Raw genomic sequence first — 13,885 nt, 5'->3', positions numbered from 1 at the left:
TCTGGCCTCTTTTGGGAAGCACTATGAAGCAATTAACGATACCCTTAAGGACCAAAACACGTTGATTGCATATATGCATACCAAACTCCTTTTTAGAGGGGTTTGTGTCCGCCCAGCAACATTATTGGCGTGATGGTAAAGGGCACACTGGTAACAAAAGATCTGACCCCTCTGTAGAGGGGGTAGTCTGCCCTCAAGCTCGCTCTGTGGCGAGCCCTCCACTCTCGCAAGGTACTCAAACTACTGAGTGCTTCTTACCGAAGGAAGACAATAGCTGACTGTGTAGAGCATATTTTCACTGAGGATGAGCTAACCCGACGATCATCGAGGGGGCACCCTCCACCTACAAAGGCTACTCCGCAGACGAAGATGCAAGCAAAGGATGGGCAGACCTTCAACGCACCTAAGAAAAATGGTTCGGTGGCCTTTAATCTCCCAGCGAGTGCTTCTATTCAACCAGCTTCAAAAGCAATTGACTTTACCACAGTCAAGATTCCATCCACTTTCCACATTTTTCAACACAAAGGATCTAGTGAACCAGTACAGAGACGAAAGAAGGTCTTGAAAGCCAAAACTCCTGCTCCACGTGCGGAAGCGCCCATGGCTTCGACAAACAAGACCAACACAAGAGTCCAACGGGACTCTGAAAAGGACGCCTCTCCGGTTCAAAATAGAAGTGGTTAAACTGAAGCCAACGGAAAGGCTTCTGACTGACTCTTGGAGCCCAGACAGGTCGCAAGATGCTTCTTGCAGTTAGATTGACCTAATGAATATGAGCATCTATACAGTGGAAGAATCAGAATCTGAAATCCCGTCTATTAACCAGCAAAAAAGGAAAAAAAACAAACCCGGGAAAACAGAGCAGTGGAAGAGCCTAAAACAAACACCCTGCTTCTAGACTCCCCTTCGACTACGCCTGTGCCCCTGAATAAGAAGAAAGCTCCTCAGAGAAGAGAAAGTGCTAATGAGGGGCTGCTGCGTGAAAAGTAGCAACGCAAGAGAAAGTATGGCGGTGGTTTCCGTGATCAATTACATCAAGGTCCTCGACCCACTGCCTCAAATACAGTTTGTGAACAGCAAGACAGAATAAAAGATCAGAGGTCCTCTCCTGATGACACAAGAGTTCATTATAGATCCAGGGTGCATGACCTTAGGGGGTTAAATCCAACGTCTCAGTGAGAGAAAATCTTCACAATCATTCCCCCCTCGTATAGGCAAAAGGCAACCTTGTCAAGAACATTCAAACTTCAAAGATCACACGAAAAGCAAGATAACTGGACACTGAATCGAAGGGCTCTACCAAAACTGTTTCATGAGACCCGTCTTTCTCACATTAATATCCTCAAACCTAACCCTAATGGAAGAAAAGACAGTTCTTACCTCCACATAGGCTCCAACCATACTCAACAACAAATATGGAGAGCAAGAGAAAAACTGTACAACATGGGCTTTGACTTGACTAACGTAGCAGAAGGAAAACCATCTCCTAAACTTTATCCAGAAATTACACCCCAACACCGAACACTTTTTATGTTTAAGGCTCAGGATAGCGATTGTTTAAGGCCCCATCATAGGAGGAGACCAATGGGCGACGCTCTACACACTAACACCGAAAATCTGGACTCAAGACCTCTACATAAATCCAACACTCGACAGGATCCCTACGGGGAAAGTGAGCCCTGACAAGCGTCGGATGCACAATGATCATCCAAGCAACCTATCTTCACGTAGAATCTTCCAGCCAGTGGACCAATTGGGCGAAGCGAACATACATGGTAGGAAAATCGAAAGAGAAACAGCCCTCCGTGATGATCGAAGAAGAGACAGTATGGATTTCCTAAAGACACAATCGCGAAAGAAATAGCCATCAGAAGGACTTCGAGACACTTTGAACAAGGAGCCATTTATATCAGATCCTCTAGATGTTAATCTGAAGCTGGGCTCCTGGAATACCAGGGGCTTTTCACACTTGACCATCAAGACTGACGTACATTTCGCAAACTTTGATGCCTTGTGTCTGCAAGAAACTTGGTAGGTTGAGAAACCCGTTTTGGATGGTTTCTAACTGGCGCACTCCCCAGCTCATAAAGGAGAGAAGGGCAGACCAAGATCCGGCCTAATCACCACCATTAGATCCGCAGTGGTTTATCTCTGTTTAAAGGTGCTAATAGCATCGGAATTCATCTTGGCCACAACATTGACTTGGGTAACGCCCGCAAGCCCTTCTGGAATAGACCAATGGGCTGAGATCTTGCTGATCAATACTTACTGGAATCCCAAGCGAGTAACTGATGATAATTTTATTGCTCAAATGGAGAATCTAATAGATGGATTTTTGATCACATCCAAGTCAAGTCATGTCATTATTGCTGGTGATTTGAATATTGACCTAACCCATCGACTCAATTCTCCCCAAGGAAGATCTAGTCTATGGACTCATTTTACTAAATTCTAGAGAGATGCACAATCTCCAGCAGCGGAACGATTCCATGCAGTTGCAGTAGTCCAGCCTAGAAAGGACCAGGGCTCCTGAGACAGTTAGCCTTTGGGGGAAAGTGTGAAAAGGTAGAATACCTCTGAGAAGGTGCAGCTGGTATAGGGACTTTTTGGGGATGGCCGATATGTGAGAAGAGAAGGAGAGAGTGGAGTCGAAAATGATCCCCAGATTTTTTGCTTCACTAGCAGATGGGAGCGTAGGGCCAGGGGAAGCCGGCCAGTGAGAAATTGGGGAAAGTGGGAGCAGGGATCCCAATGAGGACGATCTCTCTCTTGCTGGCATTGATCATTAGTAGCGCACCAAGACTGAATTGCGGACAGTCAGGAGTGAGTGAGTGAGCGAGTGAGGAGGAAGCTGAGGGTAGCCTGAAAGAGAGCTGTGTGTCATCTGCATAGCACTGAAAGTTAGAGGTGAATGTAGAGATCCTGTGGGCCAGATGGGCCATGTAGAGATTGAAGAACCAAGGGGATCGGTTGGATCCCTGAGGGACACCACAAATGGAGAGTGATAGAGGAGAAAAAGGACCAAAGTTTCACCTGGGGAGGACGATCCGAGAGAAAGGATGCAAGCCACGCCAGGTCCAGATCTGTGATGCCCAGGGTATCATCTGTGATGACCAGGGTATCACAGAGGCAGGAGATCAGGATGTTGTGGTTTACCGTGTCGAAGGCAGAAGAGAGGTCGAGAAGAATGAGGGAGAGTTAAGATTTGAGAGCAGGTCTTCACAGGTGTTCAGTAGAGCAATTTCTGTGTATCTGGATGCTCTAAAGCCAGACTGATGGTCATGGAGACAACCAACAGATTCAATGTGGAGTGTAAGCTGAGAGATAGCATATTTCAAGAGTTTTCCCAGGAAAGGAGTGATGGAGATCGGGCGTTAGTTTGCTGGGATACAAGGGTCAGCAGAGGGTTTTTTGAAGAGTGCTTGAGAGAAGCGGGGAAAACTCCAGTGTTGAAAGAGGTTGCAGAGGTTGTTTGGCAGAAACCTGTGCAGTTCCCTTACGGGCCACTGCAAAAGATTTAAGACTACAGGTGTTTGGCAGTAAACCCACTTGGTAGCAGTCTGTACCACACAGATTCACTTGGTAGCTGTGGCTGAGCAGTCCGACTTCTCTCAAGAAGAGTTAGGCAGTATGCAGAGTATACACAATAGGTACAGAGACACAGTAGCACAAACAAAAACTGACCAGAGCTTTGATGTAAAAGTATATAATTATTTATTTAAAAACACACTTGTGAGTTACACTAGCAAAAACGAGGTAAGTAAATTCAGCACACAGTCACTATCATATATATACAACCCTAGTCACTTATTAGACAATTCTTAGTGAGAAACACCACTTATTTTCAGACAGAGGTGAGCACTTAACATGCAATGACACTCTAATAAGTTAAGAAAGGGAGGGAAAAGGGCAGAGTTAAGGAAGCACACAAGTTTCAATACTTTTACAAAGAACCACAGTAAGGCAGGATAGGCAGACGTCTACTGGAGAGCAAGGAAGTCAATTGCAAGGCCCCTTCTTGGAGAGAGCAAGCAGAAGGGGTCCAGGTTCACACAGTGGGGTTAGGCCCAAAGAATCTTGTAGATAGTTCGCACAAAAGGATGAAATTAAAGTCAGGAAAAGTTAGCTAGGTTGTCCCAGGCTAGCCCAGGTTAGAAAGTCGAGGCTTTACTGTCACCCCGAACGATCTGTCGCAAGGGAAGCCAGGCGGGACACAGTACCTTAAGTGTGAAGGAAGCTCCAGCGGGGGCAGTTCCTGGCAGCAGGTGCAAGTCGGTGTTTCGTCCAGAGGAAGAAGAGGTCTCGTCGTGGAGGAAAGATGAAGGTCGTTGAACTGTCAGGGTAAGAAACCAGCCGTGGAGTCCTCCGGTTAAAAGGTTACTACCCTTCTCTTCGCGGTAGTGGTAAACCATGGTATTGCACGAGATGCTCCAGGAAGGTGAAAAGAAGGCAAAACTGCTTATCCCCACCAGTCAAAGGAAGAAGACTCTCCAGACTGGAGATCTCCTCTGTCGTTGGGAAAAGTGGTGAGATGGTTCAGCAGGGCTCCACCGGTGGTGTCGTCGTTGCAGGTCGGCTCAGCTTCTCCCTCCTCGGATTCTTAGGTCCTGTGGTGACTTCTGAAGTTCCAGTCCCCAAAGCCCTCCTTTTATGCAGCAAACCCCCATTCATTCAGCCTAGCTGTCAATCAGACATGCTAAGTGGGCCAATCACACAAGAGTGCGACTTGAGATGCCAAGGCAACTCAGTCCAGGGTGCCTAAACCCCCTCCCACACTCCCTGTGGTACCCAGACAGAGTGGCACCACTTTTGGAGGCTTCTGTGGAGAAGCCCGCTAAAAAGTGGAACAAAGGGCTTGACTTGGGTTGGAGTCACAGAAGAGAACACAAACGCCATTTTAGAATCGAGTTCTGGCAAAAAAATACCAAACCTTTGAATTAATATTAAATAAATAAATAAACCGGCGGTATGTTCGAGGCTATAAGAATTAAATAATTAAAGTTGGTAGCCTCGAACAATGGGAAAATCCCATAGGGATATATTCGCGGTCGTATATAAAAAGTAGTATCCACTGCCATCATCCAAAACTTGATCAGGTGGACGGAGATGTGCCCCCTCGAACAGACCCCGGGGCAATCGAATTGCCCCGACCAGTATGTCCACAATATGATGGTTTGTACTGGTTTCTGTTCATAATTTGGCACTAGTAAAGCCAATGGTGACTTTACATGCCCTGGGAGACAGTAGTCAGTCCCAGGGTATGGAGTCTATGTTGGGGGGTCGCTACGACACTCCTGGGTTACGGTACGGAGGGTGCTGTGTAACCCACATAAAAAACACATGAGACCCTATGGAGTAAAAGACCCCATAGCCCATAAAACAGGAGAAAAAAAAATAAACCCCAAAAATCCAGCATAGCTGCTGGGGGACTCGCTAGGTTTGGGAAATTAGCCTAGGTTGGCCAAGGCTGGAGCAAGAGAATGAATGTTGTCCTTGATGGTTTTAGGAGGGCATGGGTCAACCTGTTTGGAGGGGGCTTTCATGGACCAGACTTGTGACAGGGGAGAGGGAGGAGAGAAGAGGGGGAGGGGGAGTGGGAGGAGTGAGGGGGGGTCCAAGAGATGTGGGAGCAAGCAAAGGTGCGGGTGAGAGAGAGATGTTGTGTGTTTTGGCAGTGAACTGTGCAGCCAGGGCCGGGCAAAGGGCCTTGTTGGGTGCAGTAGAGAAAGAGGCTTCAGTAGGATTGGCCAGTTGCTTGCAGACATTGAAGAGTTCAGCCATGTTAGATGCCGCCGAGATGCAGATGTGAATATAAACTTTTCTTGGAGCGGATGCAGAGTCTATATTGCCTTTTGAAGAAGGCGGCAGGCCAGTTTGTCAGATGGTGCACCTGAAGATCTCCATTTCCGTTCCGCTGCTCTGCACTTTCGTTTAAGGGCAGCCAGCTCAGAGTCGTACCAAGAGTTGGACTTTTTGTCAACGGGCTGCAGGTTATAATAGGAGACCAGCCCACCAGCAAAAAGAGTGACGGGAGCAGCAGCAGGGAACTTTGTTTGGAAAACATGCAGAGACGTTTAGGCCTGCAGAGAGAGGCGATCTATGGAAGCATAATATGAAATGGCATTTATAACGCTCCTATACACAAGTGTTTCAAGGTGAGGCAAGGGAGGGGGGGGGGGGAACAGAGGGAAGACGAAGACGACCATTTTACTAGGCCAGGTGATATTGAGTTCACGCAAGTGCAGGGAGGGGGGAGTGGGGGATAAAAGTGCGGGCGGGGAAGGAAGAGGGGCTGGATCTGGGGCTCTGTGGAACAAACCGAACATTGTGAAAGGAGCTGTGTGGGGAGGCTGTCTCTTTTACTTTTGGTCAAGGTGCTTGTTCCCCTGTGTCACGAGTTCGCCACAAGGGTGCCTTAGGTGCTGGAGTTGGACCCCTGACATCACACACAGAAGGCTGTACGATCCAGTCTGCTGGAAAGCTGTGAATGCGACCAGTGAGTTTCTAACGAGTAAGAAACCCGGTGCGCAAGTGTTTTGAACTCTTGCGTTCTGACGGAATACTTTGTCGCGCAGTGGTTGCGCATTATAGGAAACCTGTCCTCAAACGCCTCCGAGGGCTGGGCTCAACAATTATAGAAAACTGAAGCATTATTAAAAACTATGTTGAATTGAAAGTGTTGTGAATGCAAGCCTTTATTGAATATCGAACTGAATGAAAACCCTACCAATAGGCAGAATTGTCATATCTTGAGTTCAGAAATGAGTGAAACTTCACAACCACTGTATGTTGAACTCTAAAGTGAAAACCAACCGTGTGCTGAATCCTGAAAATAATGAAATTTTAACATTGAACCTAAATGAAACTTTAAATTCAAGTAAAACCATTTATGCTGCAATCTAAAATCAAGGGAACTTAACCTTCAATGAAAGAGAGGCATATTGAATACTAAACTGTGTGAAAACTACATTACATGAAAACCAACAATAAAAAGACGGTGCAAGTGTGATAAAGGACCCTAAACATAGCTCAAGGATAATTTTGTGATACTGAAAATAGTGTTGGCGAAAGGAACCCTGACATCTGAAGTTTTTATTGACTTCCGTACGGATACTCAAGATACTTTTGTGTTTGGAACTGTGTTACTTGGAACTTGGGGAAGGGAACCGCGAGTATTGGTTAAAACTATCACTTTGAACTTAACAAAGGTAACTTTAAGACTTTTTATTGGAATCATTTTATGCTTGGTGAAGGGAGCTGAAAGGAAGCTGCGTGCTGGAAGAAGCGCAGAACTTTGTTGGACACGGTTTCTTTTGGTTGCTGACATCCCTACACATTAGGCCTCATTACGAAGTTGACTGTGACCCGCTGGTGTAACCAGTGTTTTGCCGCCAACCCTGTAACCCTGAATCCGGCGCCTGACTTCCCGATGCCACTGGGACATATGACATATATGTTAGGGAGAATTCTCATAAATGTGCTAATTCCCTTCACCTTAGAGACCCCCAGCAACTTTGCTGGATTTTGAGGACTTCATTTATTTACCTGGAAAGCGTGTGAGCCTTTTTCCCCACTCTCATGTATTTTGATGTGTGTTTTACTCTTGTGTTCTTTGATTTATGGAGTTTTAAGGTAACCCTCAGTGCAGTGACAAAGGGATGTCTTTTTAGACTTCCTAAAGGTTTAAATACCTTCTCTGGGATAAACTAATGCTTCCCAGAGACTGTAAGGTTAAATTGACTTTACTAGTCTTTTTAAATTAATTCCTAGACCCAGCACACACTATCTTCCTATAGAGTGCTGCAGGGGTTACCTAGTATCCCCTGCGTCTAGAAACTCATGTAGCAGTCAAATGCTACCCTGTTCTATCGAAATGGCTGGTGGCAGTGGTTTTACAACGAACTACCATCAATTTTCCCGACTGCAAACACCGGTAGGTAAAAATCACGGGAGCCATGTTTTTCAAGGTGGCGCCTTAAGTCCCTTTGTTTAAACAGGTCCCGGTCTTCTTTTTTCGCCATTTATTTTTGGAAAGTTCCTTCTAGAGTTTGTCTCTGCGTGCCAAACTAGGTTTGGTCCCTTTGTTTTTATGCCTTTGGCGGGCTTCAGGACTGAAGACCGCCTCTGGCGCCTGAGTGACTGCGGTGGGCAGGAAGTGAGGGAGGTGCCCGAAACTCCCTGTGCTTAGTCTCCTAGGCGACCCAAATGCACTCTGGCGTGATTGGCTGGCTGACTGTCCGGCAAGGACAGCCACCCTGCTGGGTGCGTGGCAGCTAAGCTGGAATGAAAGGGAGAAAACTGTTTAAAAGGCGAGTCTCTTGGACTGGAAAGTAGAGTCAACCACTGGAATGAAAGAACCGAAGACTAGCTGGAAGAGGACGGCTGCTGCAACTCCTGGACCGTTGGTTTGCCTGGTGAAGTCCTGCTGCAGGTCCGAATTGCCAAGCTCATCTCAACAGAGAAGCCCCTTTAAGGACGACTTCTTTCTTTTGAGTTGGTGGGACCAATCAACTCGTAAGCCACCTGGATACCATTCTCGGAGCTGGTTAGGATTAACCAGGGGGAAGGACACCAGCTTGTGTGCTTGATGAACAGCTACTCGAACTGAAGTGACTCCATTTTGTCAGTGTATTTCGATGATCCCGTGCAGTGCAGGAGTCCCCCGACGTCCTCCCTCTTGTCCCTGCGACTGAGGCTCAGGAACAGTGAGATCTGCGGGAACTGCCAGGAACCAATGTCCTCTGTTGTATCTTGTTCTTCATATTAAGGTACTGTGCCAACCCGATTGAGAGAACTTGCCTCTCGCAGTGAAAGTTCGCAGAACTTTCCCAACTTGCAGGCCTAATCAGCTTGTGACCCAACATATGATTCATTTTCGTACAAACTACTTCTGAGAACATTGGCAAAGACTTTACCGTTTACTTCAAGAACTGCTCTTTACTATCCAAGGCACTGGTCCATTGACATTGGCCTATGCCTGTTAAACTGAATCGAGTCCTAGTGAACTAAAAGTATTTGCCCTGCTTAAGAAAGTATTTGTGATCTATTCTGCTAACTTGTGCCTTTTTCCTCCCATTGAAAGTAACTGAAATGCCATTTTGCTCCTATTTCAGTGGAGTCTAATTTTTTCAGAAACATATTGGTTTGGTATTGAAGTGTTTGTGTATAATATTAAATTGCCTCCTTCTAGTGAATGTTTTCTAAATGATTGTGTAATAAATTGATAAGTGTTTTACCAAGAAACCTTGAGTAGAAGTGTCTACTTGAACCACTGTGATTGTAAGACCTCTGTGTAACCTCGTGTACTGCTCACATTCCCTCTTGAGATAAGCCTGGCTGCTCAGCTCACTACCACAAACTGTGTAGTACAGACTTATACCAAAGGTTGGTTTTTGCTTATACCTGTAGTCCTAATTGTATGTGGTCGTCCCAGAGGGTACTGCATGCAATTCTGCCTAACACATGTCCTGGCGGTGCGGGAAGTCATGCTGGATTTTGTAACTTCCCGTTCCCTTAGAGTCCCAGCGGACTCTATGGGAGTGGGGAGATGGAAGCGCCGGCACTGTTGCTAACTGTGCCGGTGCTTCGTGAAGAATCTCTCCTACAGGGGCCACTGTGCCCGGCAGGGTCAGACCTGTCGGATGCAGTGGCCCTGGCAGGGCAGACTCGTAGTGTGGCGGTGCAGAAACAAGGGTGCCAGTAACCTTACAAGCACCTTTTTGTTTCCGGATTGCCACACTCGTAATGAGGCCCATTGTATAGATTAGTTGGGAGGGCAAGTATAGGTTTTGGACAAAGACAGATTCTTAAATTGAACTCTTTGACTTAGACTTTACTTGGTTTCATTTAGGTAGGGAAATTCCACCTTAGCATAGGGCAAGTTAGGCCTTTTTCTATCCTGACATTTAAGTTAATAAGTGTTTTGAATTCGCAACCTGTTGCCTGTGTCTTGCTTCATGATGCCTTCGCAATACACTACTTTGTACGTTCCCATGGGCTCCTTGACTGAAGGAGCCTGAATATATGCTAAGCATTTGAATCTGTAATGCTTTCTATACTGAAGAACCACACTACCCGCCATTCTTCATGGTTCGGAAAAAAATAAGTACCTTTTTCAGCTATTAGGCCTTGCTCATGTAGACTTTCAATCTAGAAACCCGAAACCTAATGATTGTCCGTGAAAATTCCTCTTTTTTTACAGCACTCAATTATGGTAATAATGCTCAATTTATGTTGCAGCTTGCTCTCCGCAATGAAGAAGCAGATAATGAAAGCAGCAAGTTGAGAAGAGAGGTTGGTAGCAAGTTATTACTCTTTGATCTCATTACATTTGAACACCTGTTGCAATGACGTAGATTTCTTTATTCTGACAGTCTGCTTTCTGACAGTCTGCTTTCCGTTCCCTAAAAACTGAGCACATCGTAATTATGATTGAAAATGTGGAGGTTATCGGCTCCCTGCAACCAATGTCATCTGATCTGAATGGCAGAAGAGAATTAGTCTTAAAGAAACCAAGGCAAGCAATTATTGGAGATGTAGGGGGGTCATTATGACTTTGCTGGTGCGGTTGTAACATGCCAGTTATTCAGTTTACTGCTACATTACCGCACAGCAGTGTACAAGTTTGCCGGTGGGGGATGTGAGGAACCTGAGGGTGTTCTCACTTCCTTCTCCACAATATCCTCTGCTCAGGTGGCCAGGAAAAGGGCATCGCTTTTGGATCCTGACCCTGTGTGTCGATATGCGAGGGAGGGTCACCTGGGTAGAGGAGACTTGGTGAATGGAAGGGAGATGTCCTTGAGTGAGACGCGTTATCACCCAATTCCATTTCCTGATGAACCATTAGTCACAGTAGCATTCATGGGATATTGTCTTCCTTTTCTTCCTATCAAGATGTCCCGGCAAAATGCCATCAATGTATTGAAACTAGGAAGATGTTAAATAGGGGGATGTTTACTTAGTCAGGGAGGGTAAACACATATCAACCCCCTAGTATTGTTTCCTGGAAACATAAGGCCAAAATAGTAAAAGAACAACCAAGAGTTGTGCATAACTCTCTACAGTCACACCACTCTAGTTCTGGGACGAAGAAGTGACGACTAGGAGTTGTGCACGCTAACATTCAGTAACAACACGCTGGTACTGTGATGAGGAAGAGGCCTGGAAATTATTGCAAGGGTCGGGCATGTCCAGAGAACCTGAGTAATTGAAGTCGGGCAATTGAACCGAAGGACTTGCACCTGCAACCTGTTAACAGGTCACGGGTGCATAAAAGGCAGAGCTACCTGCAAGCAATGGAAAGAAACCAGCAGGAGAGAAACTATGCTGGGAGAGACGGGCCCTGAAAGGTGAGAATTCCTACCCAGAAGAGGGCTGCCGAGGAGGGTCCGAACTCAAGTCAGGATGCTGGCTATTGCAGAGGAGAGACTGCGAGTGGGCCGTGAGAGGGTCGAAGCTGCCTTAGTCTCCTCTGTTGGATACCGACAGCCGGAGCTGTGGGACACGGAAGACTCCCAAGTGCTGCTGGCCACCAGCAGTGTCCGCAAGTGAGGAGCAGAGCTGCCGACAACCCACAGTGAGATTCGCAGAAGGCCAGCACTGCTTGCAGAGCTTGAGAGAATTGTGCGCAGAGCCAACGAACAGGAGAACAAAGAGAGGAGATGCCCACAGGAGCCGCTGAGTGCTTTGAGGGGCATTCTCATACCGGGGCGCTCCTGGGGCTACAGCTGGGGCATATGGTAATGCTGGATGAACTATGTGTGCAGGTAATGGTGAACCCAAAGTGAGTTTTTTTTAACACCACAAGCCTAACACCACAAGCAAATGCCGAACTATAAGAAAAGGAACGTGATTAGAAAGCAAGCATTATTGAATACCGAACTAAAGAAAAGCTTTGGTAAGTCTACCAGTGAAATGAAAGCATGTGTGAAACACGCATAAGGAACACTTAATGGCAAATACATCACTTTGTGGATAAAGTGAAAAGCAAGTGATGAGCACTTATGAAGATTGTGAAGGCAAGGTGGTGGAAGAGAGTGAACACCACACATGTAGTGAGTTATGTGGAAGACCACACTGTGGCAAAGCTAAAAGGCTGGTGAAGGAGATTCCAGAGTGAATGCAAACCAAAGCACAGGTGCAGAAAAAGAGAAATCTGTGTGGGCAAGAAGCATCAGTTGCAAGACCTGCGTAAGGGAGGCATGATATCAAAAACACGACTGACATAAGTGAGTCAAATTTCAAGGGCGTATATTCGAACAATCAGGTTTGGAAAAACGCCTAACTAGCCCTATATCTAAGAATGGGAGCACGCTCAACCAACAAATAACTAAAACTATCCTAGTGGTGTCCATCAAAACAAGATGGCCTAAACTAACAAAAACCTATTACCTGACCTTACACTAGTACAATAAATGTGTGCCTGAAAACATGTGTCTTGAAAGAAATAGAGTGTGGAGGCAGAGTGTGAAGTCTTCTGGAGTCCGCAGGATTAGCGGATTTGAGGAAGCAACCCACCCAGGTAGGAACCTCCCTCTGTGCACAACATACTTGAACACAGTTATAACAAAAAAGAAACTTTATTTAAAACCAGCTGTAGTTGGAGCCCTCCCAAGTACCATGTACCAAGGACCATTAACTACTCACAGTCGATATTAAACAGACAGGTAAGACTCGGAAAGTCATAGAGAGGGAACAGCATGAGGGGACTGCGAGAACACGTCCTTTGAACCCCCCCCCCCCCTTGAGGCAAAACTGAGAAGCCTGTAATAAAGTACATTTGAAGATACAGATACAGAAGATACAGAACAGTATAGATTTAGATTTACCATACATCTAAAGTTACCTGTCCAACATTACAACATTCAAAGATTCTGCTAATCAAAAGCGGGCGCTGTTGTACGTAGCATCAAAGACATTGCGTGGTTCACTTTAATCAGAGGAGAACTGTGTGGGGGGGACTGCGGGACAAGGTCCTTTGACCCACACACACATCCAGGAAACCTCAACAAACCGCCCCGCCATTACCTAGTGCTGAGGCGGTTCGCAGCGTGGACTTACTCACGCGGGCCGGCGGGGAGAGCGGGCACCCGCGCTGGAGAGGAGGCGTGGGACGAGAGCGGTGCCTGCGGCGCGCTGACGGCGGGCAGTAGATCGCGGGACCATCGGCTGACGGAAGGAGAGCGGGGAGAGAGAGCGGAGAGGAACGGACCAAGTAAGAACTCCTCCCAGCAAAGTGAAAACAACAAACAACGATGAACTCAGCAGAAGACACCAAATTAATACCAACTAAACAATTGTCAAGGAGAAATACTAGGCTAAAAACAAAAATCATGTCGGGGAAACCAGATGAAACAAAACGATAGTAGCAGTAACGGAGGAGGGGCACAGTTCATGTAATTTAGAAGCCCCAGAATGCCCACCATTTAAAGAGATGGGAACCGGTAAGGAAGGAAATAACAAGAAAGGAAAAAAAAGATGACGCTGTGCTGCCCATAAAAGATAAACCACGCTCAACACAGAAATGCAAAGATACTCAAAAAAAAGTTAGACCAGCATTGCAATAAAGGGCCCAACCTTAAAGCAACAAATATTGGCAAAGAGAACAACCCGCAGTTGCAAAGGGGAAAAGATCAAGAAACAAAGTCTGAACATATGCAAATTAGAGAACCTGATACATCTAATGAGCACAATGATATTCCAAAAGCAAAAACACAAGGAAACAATATTAGTAAATGTGACACCACTTCACTATCGCAGAAAGAAAAAGCCATCAAGGCAAAAGAACAATAAATTATACTATCAAAGAGCGACTAAATCAGAGCGATTTGTAAAAGAGACTATACCAATCAGCCAACGTAGAATGGAACGCCTATCGCTGGATTTA

At 46.1% G+C, this 13,885-nt stretch overlaps 1 protein-coding gene across 2 annotated transcripts in view; it reads left to right on the top strand.

Moving 5' to 3' along the window:
• Positions 1-13,885, top strand: part of CEP290 (centrosomal protein 290) — a 3,224,991-nt gene that overhangs the window by 150,218 nt on the left and 3,060,888 nt on the right. For both annotated transcript variants that reach the window (XM_069629332.1, XM_069629331.1), the window contains exon 7: positions 10,240-10,293. In XM_069629332.1, coding sequence (XP_069485433.1) covers positions 10,240-10,293 — 54 coding nt within the window. The remainder of the gene's footprint in view (positions 1-10,239; positions 10,294-13,885) is intronic.

The sequence above is a fragment of the Ambystoma mexicanum genome, chromosome 12, assembly GCF_040938575.1.
Source record: "Ambystoma mexicanum isolate Mex_15411 chromosome 12, UKY_AmexF1_1, whole genome shotgun sequence".
NCBI lineage: Eukaryota > Metazoa > Chordata > Amphibia > Caudata > Ambystomatidae > Ambystoma > Ambystoma mexicanum.
This window is presented reverse-complemented; position numbering and strand designations above follow the sequence as displayed.